This window comes from Tubulanus polymorphus, chromosome 3 (assembly GCF_964204645.1).
Source record: "Tubulanus polymorphus chromosome 3, tnTubPoly1.2, whole genome shotgun sequence".
Classification (NCBI taxonomy): Eukaryota; Metazoa; Nemertea; class Palaeonemertea; order Tubulaniformes; family Tubulanidae; genus Tubulanus; species Tubulanus polymorphus.
This window is the reverse complement of record NC_134027.1, coordinates 24815040-24835691: the sequence shown is the minus strand read 5'-3', so window position 1 is coordinate 24835691 and position 20652 is coordinate 24815040. Positions and strand designations below refer to the sequence as shown.

Below are 20652 nucleotides of genomic sequence, written 5' to 3'. Positions count from 1 at the left end.
TCATCTCCAGCGCTTTCATGTATTAATTAGTCTGCACTGAAAGGGTTAATCCACGTTCGATGTTACCAAGTGTCATAGAATCGTTTTCGTTCTTCGTCGGCCCCTGTTTAAATTTGTGAAAGCTGTCCTGTAGTTTTAATCGATTGAATTTCGTGATTTCAGCTGCTTTAGAATCGTGGAACCCGATGGAAGAGGAGTATCTATCTCAGAGGAATAGTTATCACGTCGATACTGATAACGCCGTTGTCGCCATTACTGGATACAGTAAGTTGTTCACTTATACATTCGATTATTTTTAGGGCGGGTTCCCATTTCAAAGGATGTGTTCCTATCTTTAGACCAGTGTTCCTCTTTTGACTGGTCTGTTCCTGTTATGAAGGATCCGTTCCAATTTTAAAGCGTGTGTGCCGATTTCATAGGATCTGTTCTTATTTTGAAGGATTTGTAGTGGAAGTGTTCCTATTCCTGAGTAGAGAATGGTCCTATTTTGTAGTGGAAATTATTCCTAGTTCTGAAAAGAAAATTGCCCTATTTTGTCGTAGAAAATGTCCCTATTTCTCAGTAGAACATGATACTATTTGATAGGAGAAAGTGTTCTTATTTCTGAGGAGAATTGTTCCTGAGTAGAAATTGATCCTATTTTGTAGTGGAAAGTGTTCAGATTCCTGAGTAGAGAATGGTCCTATTTTGTAGTGGAAAGTGTTCCTAGTTCTGAAAAGAAGATTGCCCTATTTTGTCGTAGAAAATGTCCCTATTTCTCAGTAGAACATGATACTATTTGATAGGAGAAAGTGTTCTTATTTCTGAGGAGAAGAAAATGGTCCTATTCAGTAATAAAATTTCAGCCAGTCTGCGTTGTAACTTGTAAGCGGTATAGATGGCGCATTGTGATTTGCCTTGATACCTTGTTCTCTTTCTGCGACAAGTCCAGTCACTGGGGACGTCGTATTTGAAAAAAAACAAAGCAGCTTGTCTGAAATATACCGCTGAGATTTTTGTAGATTTCGAATGGCTTAAGGTGTTTTCTAAGAATTTTAGATCTTCAAGTTCTGAAACAAAAGAATTTTCTCTTCTTTTTCTATAGTTTTAAATATAGTTAGAATGATTTCAATGATACACATACAGCGACAGTATCTATTATTTCGTCTATAATGAACGCAAAGCCCGAGGCCCGATTTCATCGAAAATCAAAAACCTTAAAAACACTGCGCTGGCCTCGGCTTTCGCGGAAGCAATTAATATTCCGCTCCGAGGCAAGTCGATTCCAGGGCAGTCAAAGCGACGCGAGGTGATCATCGTCTTGATTAGACTGGGAAAATGATTAGCATTTTGTCGTCCGGTGACACAGTGGCGTAAAAAGCAGCGTATTTCAATTATATCGTTATTCTTGCGTTCTCGACTGAGTTTTTCGGAAAAGTCAGATTTTCGGTTTAGTTCCTAAATTAGTTGTGTATTGAATGACATTTAAAAAGTGTCAACTTTTACGTATTTTAATTGAGGCGTTATTCATTCCTGTATCCTCCTCGACAGTAGGTTTTTCGGGAAAGTGGCAGCATTGACAAATTTTATCGCGATCTGGTGTCTTTACGCGCAAATTCAAGTTGGGATCGTGTATTTTCATGGCTTTTCGTTTATTAGGAAAATACCATGACCGGGTTTCGTAGATGTGGAAGCAAAAAATAGTCCCGGGGAACATTTCGAAATTCATCAGCTATAACCGTGGTTTCTCGTCGTTACTACGGTGGTTGTTACCCAGATTTAAGAGTTATCCCTACGGATAACTTCGATACCGGTTTATGAAACCACGCCCCTGGAATTCTGGATTTACGAAAAAGGCTTTTGACTCGCTGAATGTTCTGATTAGTGCCGACTTTCGCCTCGGTGCGACTTTTACGCGACTTTACCCGTTCGTCGAGGTGAATGAGAAAGTCTGTAGTGATTGGGCGTGACTACAGTCAAGACATGTCTGTCGTATTCGAAACACGACGATTTAAAAACCCATTAGACCCGTCTGCTCGGCTGTTAGTCAGCGCACGCGTGATAACGGTGACGTTTCTTCTTTTTTTTTCGTTCGCGTGCTCCGTAATTCTCTATTAAACCGGAAATATAATGCGTCGTAGATTCGTTATCGCGTTGACGTTCGCTGTCTGTCAGCGTCGGCTGTCTCTCTGCGTCTGTCTGTCTCTCTGCATCCGCGCATTACATCATCTCCGTCATTCTCGTGCCTGAGTTATTTCTGTATCTGTGTTAACTGAACGCAGGCAGACGCAGAGTTACTCGATCAATGAATAAATCAGCGAGTGAGTAAAAGTCTACCGAACAAATTACTCAGCAATTCGATGATGTCATTGGGGGAATTATGTCTTGTGAGGAATCTTGCATCAGACGGTCTATAGATCAAACAATTACTACACAATTTGATGATGTCATTGGGGGAATTATGTCTTGTGAGGAATCTTGCATCAGACGGTCTATAGATCAAACAATTACTACACAATTTGATGATGTCATTGGGGGAATTATGTCTTGTGAGGAATCTTGCATCAGACGGTCTATAGATCAAACAATTACTACACAATTTGATGATGTCATTGGGGGGAATTATGTCTTGTGAGGAATCTTGCATCAGACGGTCTATAGATCAAACAATTACTACACAATTTGATGATGTCATTGGGGGAATTATGTCTTGTGAGGAATCTTGCATCAGACGGTCTATAGATCAAACAATTACTACACAATTTGATGATGTCATTGGGGGAATAATAATTGAAGCAACCATCATTATTTTAGTAGGATCCAAATTAATAAATGATGTCATTGGGATAATTATAAAGTTGCCATCTTAGGTAGGAGGCCTACAGAGCAAGAAATTATTACGCAATTTGATGATGTCATTGGGAGATTAATGTAAGCTGCCATCTTATGTAGGAGGGTCTTTAGATGATGATTATTTTATGGAGGTGTCCCCATTTACATAAAAGTGCGCCTCCCCCTCCCCTGAATTACCCTATCATATTCTATAACAACATTGTAAACGATTCCTCAAAAACGTTTCTGTCGGTGTCATTTCGAAATCATCTCCTTCCGAACTCCTTATATCCGAGAACGACTGATTTTGTAGAGACCCTGGATGATGTCATTGGGGGGATTTACGAAGTTTGCGCCGATCTCCGCGGTAAATGAAGCGTTAACTGGTGTGTTTGTATTGCGAATCGAGCGGTTTAATTAATTGTTAATTGAGTCGTTTTGCCAATTTCATCTGAACTCGCCGTTATTCTCATTACTAATTCATTGTCGTCGCACTCGTGCCGCGCACGCACGCGCGCACTCGGCTAATAATACCCGACCGGCGACATTAAATACACCTGCTACGAAATTAACTCCGTATCTAGAGAACTCGTTCGCGCCGTCCGCACCGGCTGTTCGGAAATTCGCCGAAAAATTTATTTTTCTTTAAAAAAAAAAAGTAGAGAAAAAAGCGTTCGCGCCGACAAATGGAATATTTAATGAGAGCCGTTTAGTTTTTAGCGGATATCGGCGGGTTCGATGCATCAACACCTGGTAGCGGTACGGCGATGACGACGCGACATACCGCGTAGCGCCGGCGATATCTGCTGATTATTATTTCATGCATGTCGAGATAACGCACACGAGCATTCGCAGTTACGGTGCTCGATCGTCGATAGCAGTCGGATCTATCGGATTTACGTTTACAATAACCGTCGCCGCCGCCAGTGTTTACGTTCCAAGGTTCAAAATTAAAGTTATTTTGTAAATTTTGTGATGGAAGTTCGTTTTCGTGAACGGATGAATTTGCGGCAATTTAAGTTCTGTCGTGTTGTAAATATTTACGCGAACTAAATACAATGAATTCAGTAGTTGTAATTGTTTACGGTAATTTTTTTGGCAGTGAATTCAGTGGTTGTGACTATTTGCAGTAGTTTCTGGTGGTGAATTCAGTGATTGTAACTATTTACAGTAATTTCGAGCGTTGAATTCAGTGGTTGTTACTGTTTACAGTAATTTCTGGTGGTTAACTCAGCAGTTCTAACTATTTACAGTGATTAGGTAGTTTTTACAGTAATTACGCCGACAGTCAGTTCAGTGTTTCTAACGTAACTGTTACAATAGTTCAATGGTTTTACTATTTACCGTAATTACCCGGTTTTGGGAATTCAGCGTTATAAATTCTATGTTTGTGACTCAACGAGGATAAATATGAAAGGAAGTAAAAACTAATTTCGTACGAATTTACTTTTGAAATTTGACGTGTTTCGAACCGGTTCAAAAACGGATATAGCAGCATCGGGAACCAGCTGCGATGATAGTTTCAACAAAAAACATTTTGCGAAATAAGTGAAAAACACAGACGTGTGACTGATTGAAATGTCAGAAATTCTCTTCTGATAATTGGTGTAAGAATGTGGAAACATTCGTGATGGACTAAATAATTTCAGTCTGTTGTCACCTGCTGCTGCTGCTACTGCTGCTGCTGATGCTGCTACTGCTGCTGTTTGAGTTTTCTGTAGTGAGTTTCAGCTGTGGTGTTTTTATTTCCATCAACCAAATGAACAACAGTTGTCATAATGGGATTACACATTGTTCACGTTGTATTTCATATCGCCGGCTAACAGTAACAGGATTACACTTCCATACCACTGGCTAACAGTAACAGGATTACACTTCCACACCACTGGCTAATAGTAACAGGATTACACTTCCATACCACTGGCTAACAGTAACAGGATTACACTTCGATACCACTGGCTAACAGTAACAGGATTACACTTCGATACCACTGGCTAACAGTAACAGGATTACACTTCCATGCCACTGGCTAACAGTAACAGGATAACACTTTCATACCACTGGCTAACAGTAACAGGATTACACTTTCATACCACTGGCTAACAGTAACAGGATTACACTTTCATACCACTGGCTAACAGTAACAGGATTACACTTCCATACCACTGGCTAACAGTAACAGGATTACACTTTCATACCACTGGCTACTAGTAATAGGATTACACTTCAATAGCAGTGGCTCCTTGTAACAGGATTACACTTCCATACCACTGGCTAACAGTAACAGGATTACACTTTCATACCACTGGCTACTAGTAATAGGATTACACTTCAATAGCAGTGGCTCCTTGTAACAGGATTACACTTCCACACCACTGGCTAACAGTAACAGGATTACACTTTCATACCACTGGCTAATAGTAACTGGATTACACTTTCATACCACTGGCGATTCCGGTTTTAGATCGCGCACGGACCCACAATGTCGTCGGACTGCGCGATGATACTACGTTTAGCGTTCCTCGATGTCGAATCACACGACCGGCCGTAATTCCACTCGGTCACCGCGCGATCGCCTCGAGCTAGCAACACCGTCCTCGTTAAATATTACTGAGTATTTCTCCGCTGATGAGAACGACGATAGAAGTTCGCAAACTTGGACGCGGACGCATCCCCAGAATTCGACCAATTCAACACCTTCGACACTTGTCGGATACTTTCAGAATTCGACTAGTTCAACACCTTCCACGCTTACAGGATACTTTCCGAACTTGACGAGTTCGACGCTTCAACAATCCACATCCATACCTTCTGAAATTGTGTCGACGATCTTCTTAAATTCGACGCTCGCCGCGGAAAATTTGTCGCTATCGAATTTCGACGACGTCGATAAAAGCGCGCGAAACTCGACGTCACTCGCGGCGACGAGTCTCCCGTTAATCGCCGCGACTGCCGATTCGCCGTCGCCGTTTCGCGTGAACAATTTGGACTTTCTGGCGTTGATCCTCGCCGTGATAATCGGCGTGATGGTGATCGCGGCGAACGCCGTGATCTTGCTGGCGTCGAAATTCGCGCGCGCCGGCGACAAAGACCCGACGCTGATCTACGTGCGCAGCTTGTGCGTCGCCGACACGGTCGCCGGTTTCTACGGCGTCGCGCGGCTACCGATCTACGCGTCGTTGCGCGCGTACGGCGCGAACGGCGTCAACTGTTTCCTCGGCGAGAGCCTTTTCTTCACGTCGATGATCGTGTCGTCGTTGACGCTGCTCGCGCTCAGCGCGGATTGTTTCGCGCGGCTCGTCTTTCCGACCGCGTACCGCGCGTACATCGACAAGAAACTGGTCGCGATGGCGTTGGTGCTCGCGTGGAATCTGGCGTTTGTCGTCGGCTTCGTGCCGATCATGGGCTTCAACAACGACGTGAAATACCCGCCGAACTACGACTTCGTTCGTTACGGCCACCGCTGGTCGGACATGTTTTCGTTGACGTGTCGATTTTTCGATTATTACCCGACGGCGTATTTCGTCGTCGTTTTCGCGATTTGCGGCGCGGCGTTCGTCGGCGCGTGTTTACTGCACGTCAAGATACACCGCGTTTCGGCGCGTATTCGCGCGAAGCTGCGCACGACGTCGATCGTGCGAAACATGACGCGACACGACTTCGGCGCCATCGTGACGGTCGTCCGTCTGACTCAAGCCGATATGGTCGCCGTCGTCGTGTTCTACCTGCCGTTTTTCGTGTATTTGTTCCTGCACTGCGGCGTCTGCGTCTACGCCGACGAGCGGACGTCCGCGAACACCTACTACCTGTTCTTCTTCGCGTGGATTCTGTCGAAGTCGTTGTTGAACGCGGCGATGCACGGTTTTCGCACCGGTCAATTCCGACGCGTGTTCAGCGACTTTTTTTACGTCACGTGCCTCGGGCGTTGTATACATCGCGACGACGACGACGCGTCGACGTCTGCCGAAACGAGTCGCGCGCGGACGCATCGCGGACGACTGGCTTCGATTTCGGGATCGTTGAAAGATCGCGCCACCGCGGCGAGCGACCGACACGCGCGTCAATCGTGTTCGCGTCTTCCGTCCGTCAGCACCGTCAACTCGACGCTGTCGCTAGACGGCGCTCAAACGGTCGTCGAGGAATCGCCGTCGACCGCGCAAACGGATTCCGTCGATCGGTCGAGAATTCTCCGGCCGCAGTCGATTTTGAAAGCGTCGTCGTCGTCGGCCGGATCCGTCGCGCAAAAACGCTTGAAATTCGAAAACGATTTTACCTCGGAGTCGGATGTTATTGCGGACCACCCGACCTTGACCGACACCTCGTCGCGGATACCTCATACCTATGCATACAGAAACCCATCCATTGTTGCGATCGACGACGAAATAACGTGTCTTTGAACGTGATCGAGACAAATTCGACTCATTTTCTCGGTAATTTCGAACGTCGATCAATCATCAGGTGATAAGTGGCTGTGTAATTTTTTTTGTATCGATAGTTGATCTTCACCACTGAATTCATACAAAATAAGTTCACTTGTCGTCGAACTAGATGAATCAGCCATTGACTGAAGGAAATGTTAAATGAAAGGATGTACGGCTCCATCATAAGGGAGGGAAGGGGATAGCTTCATGGCAGGGGAGAGAGGATAGCTCCGTGATAAGGGAGAAAGGGAATAGCTCCGTGGCAGGGTAGATAGATGATAGCTCAGTGAAATGGAAAAAAGGGGATAGCTCCGTAGTATGGGTGAGATGGGTTAGTTCCATGATGAATGAATGATAAGAAAATAAGGGGGATAGTTCCATAGCGTGGGAGAGATAGGATAGGATAGCTACATGATAATAAAGAGAGGGGATAGCTATATGGCATGAAAGATGGGTTAGAAAAGGGAAAGGAAGGATAGCTCCATGGTGTGATCGAAAGGGGTGGATAGCTCCATTGTGGGATAGAAAGGTGGTTAGCTTTGATTCTGGCGGGATAGAAAAGGGGGTAACTCCTTCTTGATGGGGGTGGGGTGAGTGGAAAATAGCTCCACGCCGATGATGAATTATCATCAACACTATAGAAGAGGTAATTTATATAATAACGGCGATGCTTCGTTTGCTAACCGTCCATTCGCGTTGACGTGTGTTTGCGTGCGAGTGCGTGTGTGCGTTTATATGAATTCGAATTGTTTGAATAACGATTAATCGTTGACAATTTGGAGTGATTTCGCCGGTGTAGTCATGGCATTTGCCGGCTGGTTATTACTGTAAACACGGCGATATAAACGTTTGCTCGCTTCCGTCATAAATACTAGATTACGTTCTCTCCCCCCCTCGGGTCGACCGTCCGTCTGGATGTCAGTCCGTCCGTGGAAAATCGCGCAGCTGCTGAGACTCGGAGAATTTCGGTGAAACGCGCCGAGCATTTTAGCGAGGACACAGGGTTCATATGAAATTTTTCGTCGGTACTTGATGCTTTCATCGACTTATGGGTCATTGTATATATTGAAATTTTCTGTAAATGAATAGCCCGTAGAAGCTAATAAGATTAAAACCTACTGTATACCTCTCTTTTTATTCATTTTACCGAGTCCATACTCAAAATGTTTTATTTTTTAGTCGGTACTTGATGCTTTCATCAAATCATCAAATCTTGTGGGTCATTGTATATATTGAAATTCTCCGTAAATACTTGAATAGCCCGTAGAAGCTGATAAGATTAAAACCCACTGTATACCTCTCTTTTTATTCATTTTACCGAGTCCATACACGAAATTGGTTTATTTTTTCGTCGGTACTTGAAGTTTTCATCAAATCATCGACTTGTGGGTCATTGTATATATTGAAATTCTCCTTAAATACTTGAACAGCCCGTAGAAGCTATTAAGATTTAAAACCCACTATATGCCTCTCTTTTTATTCATTTTACAGGGTCCATACGTCTCTTTGATTCCTTAAAAACTCCGTCAAAACAGAAAATGCTTGAAACTCCTTTAATTTGAGCGAAATGTCAGAAACTCTTTTAAAAGTCGCTCTTTTTTTGAGAAACACCTTGTTAGTTGTACATCAGACTACGCCTAAATCAGTACAGTTGGGACCAAGATTTTTTTTTTACCCAATTAGGCGTTTACCGAATTCAGAAACGGAGTTGAGTATACTGTAATTGGGATATGAAAATGATGGCGTTTACCAATTTATTTATCATTTTGCATGTATTGACATACCCATTACATAATGAATTATGAATAGAAATTAAAGAAACTAGTCGTATCTGGCCGTAAGTTAGACTCATAAGTCGCTTCAGTTGAAATGATCAAATAAAGCGCGCGCGTATGCGTAGAATTTCCCCCATTGAATTGATGGTGACAGCATGAATAGAAATTCAAAAGATGAAAATTAGATCCATATTTAGAACGAAGATCGTAAGTTAAACGACATTCCTTCTGAAGGGACCGTCATCAGCTACGAAGAAATAACCAACAACTAATTAATTATTACCTTGGCCAGTGTGTTTGCTTCCAGTCAAATTTTTTCCACAATTAATTAGTGTAAATAGGTAGGGAAAAAATTTTGCTGCACATTTTTTGGTAATAATCCAATAGGGTTAGTCTTGGGAAACCAAGATCCAAACGACGTAAAGCCAAACAAACAAACAAATAATGTAAAGCCTACATAGAAATCATGATACGAGGTTTTTTTTGCTCCTAAAATGAGGATTGACCCTGTTATTTATTTTATAGATATAGTACAGATAAAGTGATCGGCGGTCGAATTTACAGAATTTTTCGTTTATATCGAAGGGAAATTCAGTTCCTGTTCTTTTCCGTGGGTCGGACTGCGCATATATAACCCCCCCCCCCCCCTCTTACGCCTAATGATGTTCTCTAGATTGAATCAGAAGCATTGCTTTTTTAGATTTAGAATATTTTTTCCAGATTTCGTTTTGAATTCTTAATCTTTTAAATTTTCTACACGTAGCGGGTTTTAATTTTATCGCGCGACCGTATGTATTTGATCGGTTGAATTGATGTGCATCGAAACATTTTTTCGAAACGTTTTTTTTTTTCTCATACGTCCGAAATATATGTAATAAAATACGAATTTTTTAAAACGCAGTCGTTTGAGAATTCGATTGTTTTTTTTTTTGTGATCCATGGAAGTCTGATCCAGAGGATGGAAATAATGTTGACATCGGTCTGTTTTTAAGTGAATTTTTAAAGAAAGAGTTCAGCACAAATTTCAGCACCGGTCAAATCATTTCGTCTGAATTGCAACCGGTTCCGGAAGCGACTCACTTCGCTTTGTTTAAGCATTCAAGGTAAAATCCAAGTTCATCCAAGTTGATGAGGTGGGCCATCAAAAATCGTGCCCTTTTGGCCCCCCCAAAATTCATCCAAATTTACTTTGATTTGAAATGAGCGCTCAGATGTGTCATGTTCGAACTCGAAATACTCGAGAAATTGAAATAGGAGGATGTTGATTTCTGTTCGGTATTTTCGAGGACTTAGATGTCTAGTTTATCATAAGCTGTTGGGTTCGAATCCCACTATAACCGTTTTTGTGCAGCATATGGAAGAAGTGCCGGGGCGGATTCGGGCGGCTTGAGGAGTAATAGTCAGGGCGGATTCGGGCGGATTGAGGAGTAATAGTCAGGGTGGATACGGGCGGCTTGAGGAGTAATAGTCAGGGCGGATTCGGGCGGCTTGAGGAGTCATAGTCAGGGTGGATACGGGCGGCTTGAGGAGTAATAGTCAGGGTGGATACAGGCGGCTTGAGGAGTAATAGTCAGGGCGGATACGGGCGACTTTAGTGCTGTTGGGTTAATTGTTACCTTACTAAGCCGTCTTGAGTGAACTAATCAACCTAGCTGACATTGACATCCTGGGGCTGCTCAAAAGTTGCAGTTAACCTGTGGATGACATAGTGTCAGTTGAAAATTTGTTGTTAACTATAGTTTTTATCCAATTTTTGAGCCACTTCTCCCCCCCCCCACACTCTGACCATTATTAGCTGCAATCACCCAAAGCAATTTAGAATTTAACTCGATATTCAAATCATCAAATTTTCACAAGTTCTTCCAGCATTCACGTCACGCATCCGACCTACTCCGTGAATGGACGGTCGAATTGTTGTCATCAATATGCAAATTGATATGCGAATTAATATGCAAATTTCTTTTCAATCCCTGGACGAAATTAGTGCCACAAATATTGGTATTCGAGCGGGCTAACGCTGTAGTGCTAGCATAGAGAACTTATTGATCGTTCTATTGGTTTTACTATACCCATTAAAACATCAATAATATACCCTCCAAGAAAAGGGGCATAATTTGAAACCTCTCGGATGTAAGCTCTAAGCTCGAATATCAACTCGGGATTTCTTTTCAAACGGAACAATATTTTCAACTTTTCCGCCTTTGCCTGGTCCTTACGATCTATCGATATGTATACTGTGTATAAGAGGTTTTATAATTTCATACCTAGCACCGGAGCTTGTAGAATATTTATTTTCAAAACACCGATAATTCGCGTTAACTATTAATGAATCACTTATTGCACTTCCTCCGTAACAATCTTATTTCAATGCTATTGAAATTTCGCTAATGGCATCAATAGCGCACAAATATCGGCGCAAATTAACTATTACTATTGTGCGTGTATAATACCATTACTCATGGGTATAGAGAACCGGTAGAGAACCCTGTCGATAAACAGCCCTGCAGCAGAGAACCCTGTCAATGAACAGCCCTGGAGCAGAGAACCCTGGCAATAAACAGCCCTGCAGTAGAGAACCCTGTCAATAAACAGCACTGCAGCAGAGAACCCTGGCAATAAACAGCCCTGCAATAGAGAACCCTGTCAATAAACGGCCCTGCAATAGAGAACCCTGTCAATAAACGGCCCTGCAATAGAGAACCCTGTCAATAAACGGCCCTGCAATAGAGAACCCTGTCAATAAACGGCCCCAGACTGTAAGAGAGCCCAGTCAGTAAACAGCCACCGTGTAAGAGAACCCAGTCAGTAAACAGTCTCTGCTGCCATTTTTATATAAACATTAATGCTACATGTGCTTCCATACAGACGCTGGCAATCAGTTATTGTTGGTTGAGTGTTAAGGGCGATCGAATTGTTCAGTAGAATCTGTCGTTTAGTACTCTCACTGGTCTCACTGCTCTCATTGGTCTCACGGCTGATGACAGTACGTCGTGTCCGTTAATGGCTTAAAACTGCGCAAACATATCGTGTGTTAATCGCACGAAATTAACTCATAGTCCATTCGTCCATCCTCGCTTGTTGTACTCAAAGCAGCGTTCTAGCCTTCGGATCCATGTTCGCTGAGTGAGTTTGTTCTAATTTGACCCGTACCTGGAGCGGACCAATTCATAACTGACCAAACGAGTGCTGCATATTCCCATACGTTTTTTTAGATCAGCGGTTCTGCTAGTTCAGCTACATGCGAGCGACACTGTGATTGACAGGCAATTAAAGTTTCTATTTACAAACCGAACAATGCAGTTTTGAAATATACACCCAGATTGATTTTTTTTGGTTAATTTAGATTTTCTTTTCCATTCAAAAAAAAAATCGGGACCAATTCGCATTCTAGATAATGTAGTGCGAACACGGCTTTTTCCTTGTTTCATGACTGCGCGCACAACGCAGCAGAGGACCGCATCCATAAATTGCAGAACAGGTAATTAGGATAAGCGGACAAGCTTTAACTTGGACTGGGTGGCCACTTATCGGAAATCAGGGAAAGTCAACTTTTTTAAAAGAGCCAAAAATCTGGGGAAAGTCGTGGAAATTTTTTGCTAGATCGCGCGTAAAATCAAACACTCTGTTTGTGTCTTACGTATTTGATTGTGTTAATTGATTTGATTCTTAGCAGACGATCTAGTCAGTGAAAACAACGCGCGTGTCAGGAAATAGTCGGAGCAATTTCTGGGGCAAAGCAAGTCGAATAAAAGTGGCCACCCCGATAGTTCATCGTTGTCGATCAGAATTTTTCGGCTTGAGACAATTCTAAATCGACATACGTAGATAAGAGAAAAACATTGTACATGTCTCGGAATGATCAGTCAGAGAAAATATAAAGCAAGTCAAATAAATGTGGCCACCCTGTTGGACTGGATTGATTCCGCAAGTTTTACATGAAGCTGTAAATTATACTATCAAAAACATGAAACAAGAAAAACAAGAAACAAGAGTTACGCAAAAACAACACGGTCGGTCGGTTTCTTTATTAGAATTAAGCGACAGTTTTAATTCTTGCGCCGGCGCCGATGAATCTACGTTTCCCTGCTGATGCCTACGAGAAAAAAACCCTCGCTAAATACGTATTGTATTCGTAAAGTCGGGCGACTAATCCTCTTACAGTCTCTAATCAACGCTTCAATTAGCGAAACGGAATCTGTTTCAATATTCGGTCGGTCGTTCGTTCGTTCGGGTCTCGTTGTTGCCGATGAAAGCGATTAGAAACTACCATAATCCGACGACGTTGACGAGATCGGGGAAAAAGAAAGACTTAGGCTGAAAAAATCGATACCTTGTTTCTCAGCTCTGCTTAGCTTTAAAGTTGACCCGGCCAGCCGCCAATCTCCTATCTACCCTGTACATTCCTTTTATCAAAATCGTCATCAATTTTACCGTAACAGACCCAGCAGTTATAGAAATGAACTGATTATAAATTTTGTTATATTTTACAAAAATTGTCCTTGCTGCTGCGGAGAAACAAGGTATCATTTTTGTTAAGCCTTATCGACGATTGGGGTACGGGAATCGTATCATCGGCCTAAATGAACTGGGCTACGTCTTGGATACCTTCGGCGGCAAAGCATTTTCGAATTACGCTCCGAGAATCTGGATTGCAGTCAAAGTCCGTCGTAGCGCCGTTATTTTTAATTCCACTGCTCGCTTAACGCCAACATTTTCTGAGAGAAAATTCGCCCAATCTAACTCAAATTCAATGAAAATGCCATTCTTTTGATCTTAAAATAGGGAATTTCCCTGTTATTTATTTGGCTGGTAAATTTCGTTTGATTTTTTGATTGAGTGTCCCGTACAGACCCACCACACCTGCCGGGAGCGAAACAGGGGGTTTGATTTTGAAATCGGCAATCGAAGTACAAATATAGTTGTGTGATCGGCGGTCAAGTTAACAGAATTCTTTTAAAAATTAGATCGAAGTACATATTTGGAAATTCGAAAATGCCGTTCTTTACGACACTGCCAATTTCATTATAACGCTATGTTACCAATCGTCCCAACCGTGGCATTATAAGGGACTTTATACTTATGACTGTTTCAGAATGGATCCTCATTCATTTGAAATGTCTTTCGTGTGGTCAACCCTGCTGTGTCCATGTTCCAGTTCCACGGTTAGGTGTTAAGATTTGACTCTGAATTAACTCATCAAAAATGAACTAACTTTAACTCTGAGTTAACTCTAACTCACAACTGTGGAAAATGAACTAACTTTAACTCTGAGTTAACTCTAACTCGCAACTGTGGAACTGGGTCATCATTTGTAACTCGTCATGAAGAGGGGGTATGTGTTTACCCAGAAAACGTTTGACATTAAATTCACCAAAGATGAAACTTGTTTGCTGTCTGATATTGTCGTTTTTATTGGTGCTGCCATAAAAGTCGTATTTCGTCTCTTGTTTATGTATGGTTGTGTCTAAAAGTATCTGTGAAATATTTTTCTCTTGTTGAAAGAATATCGCTGCCCTTTCTATATGCACTTTTGCGCACTTGTAAGTTTCCCGGATTTCACCGGGGTGTCGATGGCAGCATTAGAACTCTAAAATCAGACAGTCACTCGATGTTTCACTTGGCGTTGACGTCGTTTGGTTGATACATATTCTTAACGTCAGGCTTTTCAGCGCCTATTCCCAGTCTCCGATGGCGTCGATGTTAGCTTCCTCATATCTCTCCGGGGTTCATTTTTTACATGCCTCCCACTTCTATTTCACTGTTTATATCGCCGTCTTAGTCCAATTCGGGAGTTATGCTTTGCTCTTCAGTTAACCATCCCTACATTTCCGTAGATTGATTTCCCGAAGAAGGCCCGCGAAATTCTGTCTTATTCTGTGGCGCTACTAAGAATCACAATCGTAAAGGTCATCTTCTATGGTTATTGCGTTTACCTTTACCCGCAGTGAGTTGGGTATGCGTTAACTACGCAATACTCATATACCTAAACCACCCACACCCAGAGGCGTACACTCAAATCACTATGCGCTGACCATGATCAAAGTTCCTTTGATTGGAAATAATGAGGATCAAAAAAAGAATATGTGAGGTTTTGAAATGATAGTTTATGTTTCACAATCGGTTTGGTGAAACTGGATTTCTGTTGGTCTAAAGTCACGGTAATTTAAAAGTAAAGTCGTTCGTGTGTTGGCGCCTGTGGTAACGTCGGACACTGAGGTTCTCGTTTCTAACGTCAACCTCATCGTCGAGCGCGCGTTCGGAAGCAATTATTCATATATTCAGCAGTTTATTTCTGACTGTTTTTGTATAAGGAATTTGAAATTGTTTGGTCTACCGAAATGATACCATAATTTCTCTGTATTTTTGATTGTTTAGTAACTATTTTTGTACCTTCATATCACATTTTCTTTCTGTTTGTATCTTTATTGTAAACAATCCGATAATGTTATGTTCATTAAGGAGCAATAAAGTTTATTGTATTGTATTGTATATTGTATTGTATTCATAGAAGATTTTTGCAAGTTCTAATATTGCGAATTTACTTCGATTTCGTCAAAAACGTAGCGTAGCGGGGAAAAAAGACGTCATTCAGTCAATTATGGCTGCGGCTTTACCACTGCTCTTCCAACGCCACTTACCGTTTTACGTGCCACGCAGTTTGAATTATTTCCAAGTGCTAATACCTTAAATCTTTCGAAGTCCTCCGTGACAACGCGTGACAGTTCGGGTATTATTCCTAAATGGTTTCGATGTTGTAATATTTGTCCAAACCGACGCGAATCAATTACGATTATTTTATTCACGAGCGTAGACGTCGTCGTCGTGTTTTTTCACCTCGACGGACAAAAAATAGAAAATATCGGAAAATCGAGAATGGATCGCGGCTACGCGCCCTGGAGAGCACGAGAGAGAGAGAGAGAGAGAAACGCTAATGAAAAGAATGAAGAAATAATTGTGCTTTGGTTGTCATCGATCGAGTGAGTTGGTAGTTCATTGATTGGAATGGGTATTTGAACTCGTACAATATAAAACTTCACGACCTGCACGTACGTTTCTGGCGCTTCTTCCATAGTTAAGACCGGCCATATCGTCTACGTGTGGAGGGAATTTGTGAATTGGCGGAGACTGGCCGTAGTGAGGACCCTCATGACGTCCCAAATGATGACTAATATCTAGTAAATAGAATTGAAAATACAAACCAGTAGCCGATGATAGAGATGACTTCAGCAAGTTTGTCATCTTCCTTTGATTAAGTTCTATTCCTTCATCGTATTGAAGATTCTCGGAACTGAACGACCTTCGTCGTTAGGTCAGAGTCAGTCGGCAAATATGTCCTGCCCGGATAGCACGGTTTAACCGGGATTCCAACCCACAACCTCGCGGTCGTGAGTCAAACACCTCATCCACAGAAGCCATGGAGACAGGACAGTTTTTGAAGAGTGAAGCTCGACTAATTCGTGACCAACTGCAAAATCATCGTAACGTTTTCCCCGACTCATTGTTCTACCCTTAACTCCCAATTTTGCCCGCCCGAGTTTGACGAGGTTTACCGTGTATGATAATAGCGTATCAACTTCGATATCGTGTTCGATATTGTTATCGTCGGGCGTTAAATCAAATCTGGACCGGATATTAATACGCGCGATTTACCATTTATAACATGCGTTAATGGGTGTCGTTCGCATTAATTAATAAAACGTCATTACAAATGGACGTTACTCACACCTGCATTCACTGTTCACTATAACTCATCGTGTTTGACCTGTTGTTGTTGCGCTAGAGCAACGTCAAACCGCGTTCAAATGATTACGCCTACGGAGCGGGCCCTCTTACTGAAACCTAGCTAGCACGTTTGGGGTATGAAATCGGTATGAAACAGAAACGATGTTCCGGCGGATTGTTTCACGTGTTGCTCCGAAACAAGAAACGCTGGTTCGTAACCGGTAGACTAGTATCATCTCAGTTATTTCAACGTCGATAGACGAATCCACAATTGACGATGTTTGAATAGATTTTTTTGTCATTTCTCTGATGATGAGGCTTAGTTAAAACCCTGTAACGTGATCACACGGGGATGATTTCCAAAGGGCCAAATTGGCACGGATCAGGCCCCGAGTCAAATTTGGCCCTAGTCTAATTAGAGAGCGCGCGTTCACGCATAAACGACTCACTCGATACTAAACAATGTTTAAAACAAGTGGGTCGCTTCCGGAACTAGTTGTAATTCAAACGCGATAATTTGACCCGTGCTAAAATTTGGCTTGGGGCCCGGTCCAACATTTTTGGCCGGAGCCAAACAGGCGAGAGCCAAAAAGCATGTGTGATATCACAGCTAATATATGATCAATTGTTGATTCACTTCTATCAAACGGTGGTTATAATGGGTATGCGCGATGATGTCAGAGTTACTAATTATAGCCATTTCATAATAACACCCACAGACCCGTGGCGGTGGTGGTGGTGGTGGTGATATTATTACTGCTCTAAATTATCACAGCGTGAATTGGTTATCATCACATTCTTAATTGATCTCGTGACGTGGCCAGTTTTATGTACTTTAGTAAAATGAGATCGTAGCCGCGATCACGCGAGCGTTTATGGCCCGTGCCAAATTATGCCCGGAACAACTGTTCGCACAGGTGCCAAATAGGCCCGTGCCTATTGGACCCTACCAAAAACGTTGTTCCAGACCCGAGCCAAATTTGAGCACAAGTTGTTGCATGTGAATTGCAACTGGTTCGGGATGTGTCTCACTCAGTGAGTGGTTTATGTGTGAACGCGCTCTCTAATTAGGCGCGGGCCTAATTTAATTCGGGTCTGATCGGGGCCAATTCATCGCAAAAATCGGTTCTTGTTTCGAGGTTTATGCCTGCTGGGTAAACAGGCTAGGCTGCACCGGTATAGATGGTTGAACCATTGACGGTATAAGGTTAAATTAATTTAGAATCGAGCCCACGACTAGGTTTTCAATTTCGGGACGACGTGTCTTTATCAGTTTCGATTCGCGCTGGAAATATTCGTCATCAGTAAAACCGTGTTCGTGAATTGCCAATTTTCATCGCGGCTCGGGTTTTTTGCTTGTCATATTTAAGATTCATCGAGTTTCCTGCCGCATATAAACACTTCACGCGAGATGATTTTTAGTTGGGCTTTTACAGCGCGCGCGCAGGTGCTAAAATCCACACGGTCCTTTTACTGGTGCAGATTCTCTAAAAAAAGATAGTTCACAGTTTAACCCTTAACATCATTCACGCGCCTCACCTGGCTATTTAACCCTTTCACTCCTACCTGCTCCTTACTCGGCTCTTTCCAACCCACCGGCTCCTCACTTGTCTGGTTAACCCATTTAGTCCTACACGCTCCTTTAACCCTTTCCATCCATACACTCCTTACCCGGTTTGTTTAACCCTTATCATCCTTCATGCTCCTTTAACCCTTTCCATCCACACGCTCCTTTAACCCTTTCCATCCTACACGCTCCTTTAACCCTTTCCATCCTACACGCTCCTTTAACCCTTTCCATCCTACACGCTCCTTTAACCCTTTCCATCCACACACTCCTTTAACCATTTTCATCGACATGCTCCTTTAACCCTTTCCATCCTACACGCTCCTTTAACCCTTTCCATCCACACACTCCTTTAACCATTTTCATCCACATGCTCCTTTAACCCTTTCCATCTTACACACTCCTTTAATGGTTCCCATCCTACATGCGTTCTCTTATCCTTTCCATCCTGCACACCCCCTGCCTGGCTGTTTAACCCGTTCTATCCCACATACCCTGTTACCTGGTGGGTTAACCCTTTCAATCCCCTTAACTGGCTGTTAAACTTCTTCCATCCATGTAAACCATTACCAGGCAGGTTCTGTAACATGTTCTCGGTATTAAGTGAAATGTGAAACGTATTACTTAATGTTTTTCGCCTTTCAATGAGTATTCAATTCATATACGTTATGAAACTGATAATTGTTGACTCGTAACCGGATAGCACTTCGATTCTTCTGGGGTCGGCAGCCCTTTGAATGTCTTTGACGATGCAGATTCTACCTCTACCCACTTGTTGATAATTATCGGCGGCTTTTTGAATTGATTTACGGCCGGAGGTTTGACGACGGTTGTCGCCGTAATTGGGGACGAAATCGATGGAGCAAAAAGAAAACAAACGAAACCGACAGTAAACAGAGACACCAATAGCGGCACCGAGCGAACGGCTGCTGAGGGAATTATCCGATACGAATTGAAGCTAATATTGGATTTCACGGCGCGATGAACCGCTCGAAGAGTCCCCTTCAAATAAACACTGCAGGGAGATTGACGCCCAATAATCATTCAAACTTCTCGAATTCCCGGTCGATTTCCTGTTCGTACGCGAGGGTAGTTTCTGAAGAAAATAACTCTCACTCAACAACGCTCTGATTTCTGGATATAGTCGCCTGTCAGCCTTTTGGATATAGACCCACTGACTTATGGATATACACTGAAGGACTTGTGTATATAGTCTGTCGGATATACGGATATTGATCATCAGACTTATGTATACAGACCGATGGACTGACAGACTTACTGACCCAGGTAGACTGATGGACTTACTGACCCAGGTAGACTGATGGACTTACTGACCCAGGTAGACTGATGGACTTACTGACGCAGGTAGACTGATGGACTTACTGACCCAGGTAGACTGATGGACTTACTGACCCAGGTAGACTGATGGACTTACTGATGCAGGTAGACTGATGGACTTACTGACCCAGGTAGACTGATGGACATACTGACGCAGGTAGACTGATGGACTTACTGACGCAGGTAGACTGACAGACTTACTGACCCAGGTAGACTGATGGACTTACTGACCCAGGTAGACTGATGGACTTACTGACTCAGGTAGACTGATGAACTTACTGACGCAGATCAGTCTAAGCTCATTTAGTTCCTATATTCAATTTAACAACTTAAGATCACTCTAAGCTCATTTTGATTCTATAGCTAATCTAACAACTTTAGACTAGTGTTGAGATTTCAGACCATTTTTTGATCTAAATTGTCTTAATTTAAAAATCAAAATGCTAGTGGTCGGATATCGCCAAGGAAATTAGTGATGTCACACACACACACAGGGAAAAGGGTGCGGTCGTTTCATTGATAATCGCTACCCAGTAAATTCGGTGGCAATTTCGCCATAAAATAATGTAAAAGTTGACACTTGACGCCGATTACGACTGCAAAATACTGTATTTTATTGTTACTATTTGTGGAGTTAAGTATCACACGTAGATACACGTGTAAATAGTGTATTATTACTTAACGCGTGTAGCGAAAAACGTATCGCCGCCCTACAGCCTGAATTTTATGAACGTCGAAATTAAAACTCAATCTCGCTAAGCTTCCGGGAATGTTGATTAGGATCTAGCGTCGTGAATCGGGATTTCCTGTAACTGACACGTTGTTATGAATAGAAATAGCTTTTACCGCGACAAGAATGTTTGCCGTTCGCAAAAAGGTTTCGGCGATAGGCTTAAAAACACATGGATGCACTCGATGAAGTTCCCCCAATGACATCATTATCAATTAAGCCTCAAACGAGCATTACCGTGAAATCTTTTTAAAGAAACATTTTAGAACCTTGAAATTCGATCAGGGT

General features: G+C 42.6%; 1 protein-coding gene across 1 annotated transcript in view; it reads left to right on the top strand.

The window, feature by feature from the left end:
* Window positions 1–20652, top strand: part of LOC141902372 (uncharacterized) — a 44255-nt gene that overhangs the window by 7718 nt on the left and 15885 nt on the right. Inside the window, exon 8 of the mRNA XM_074790063.1 lies at window positions 163–264. Within this exon, the coding sequence (XP_074646164.1) occupies window positions 163–264 (102 nt within the window). The remainder of the gene's footprint in view (window positions 1–162; window positions 265–20652) is intronic.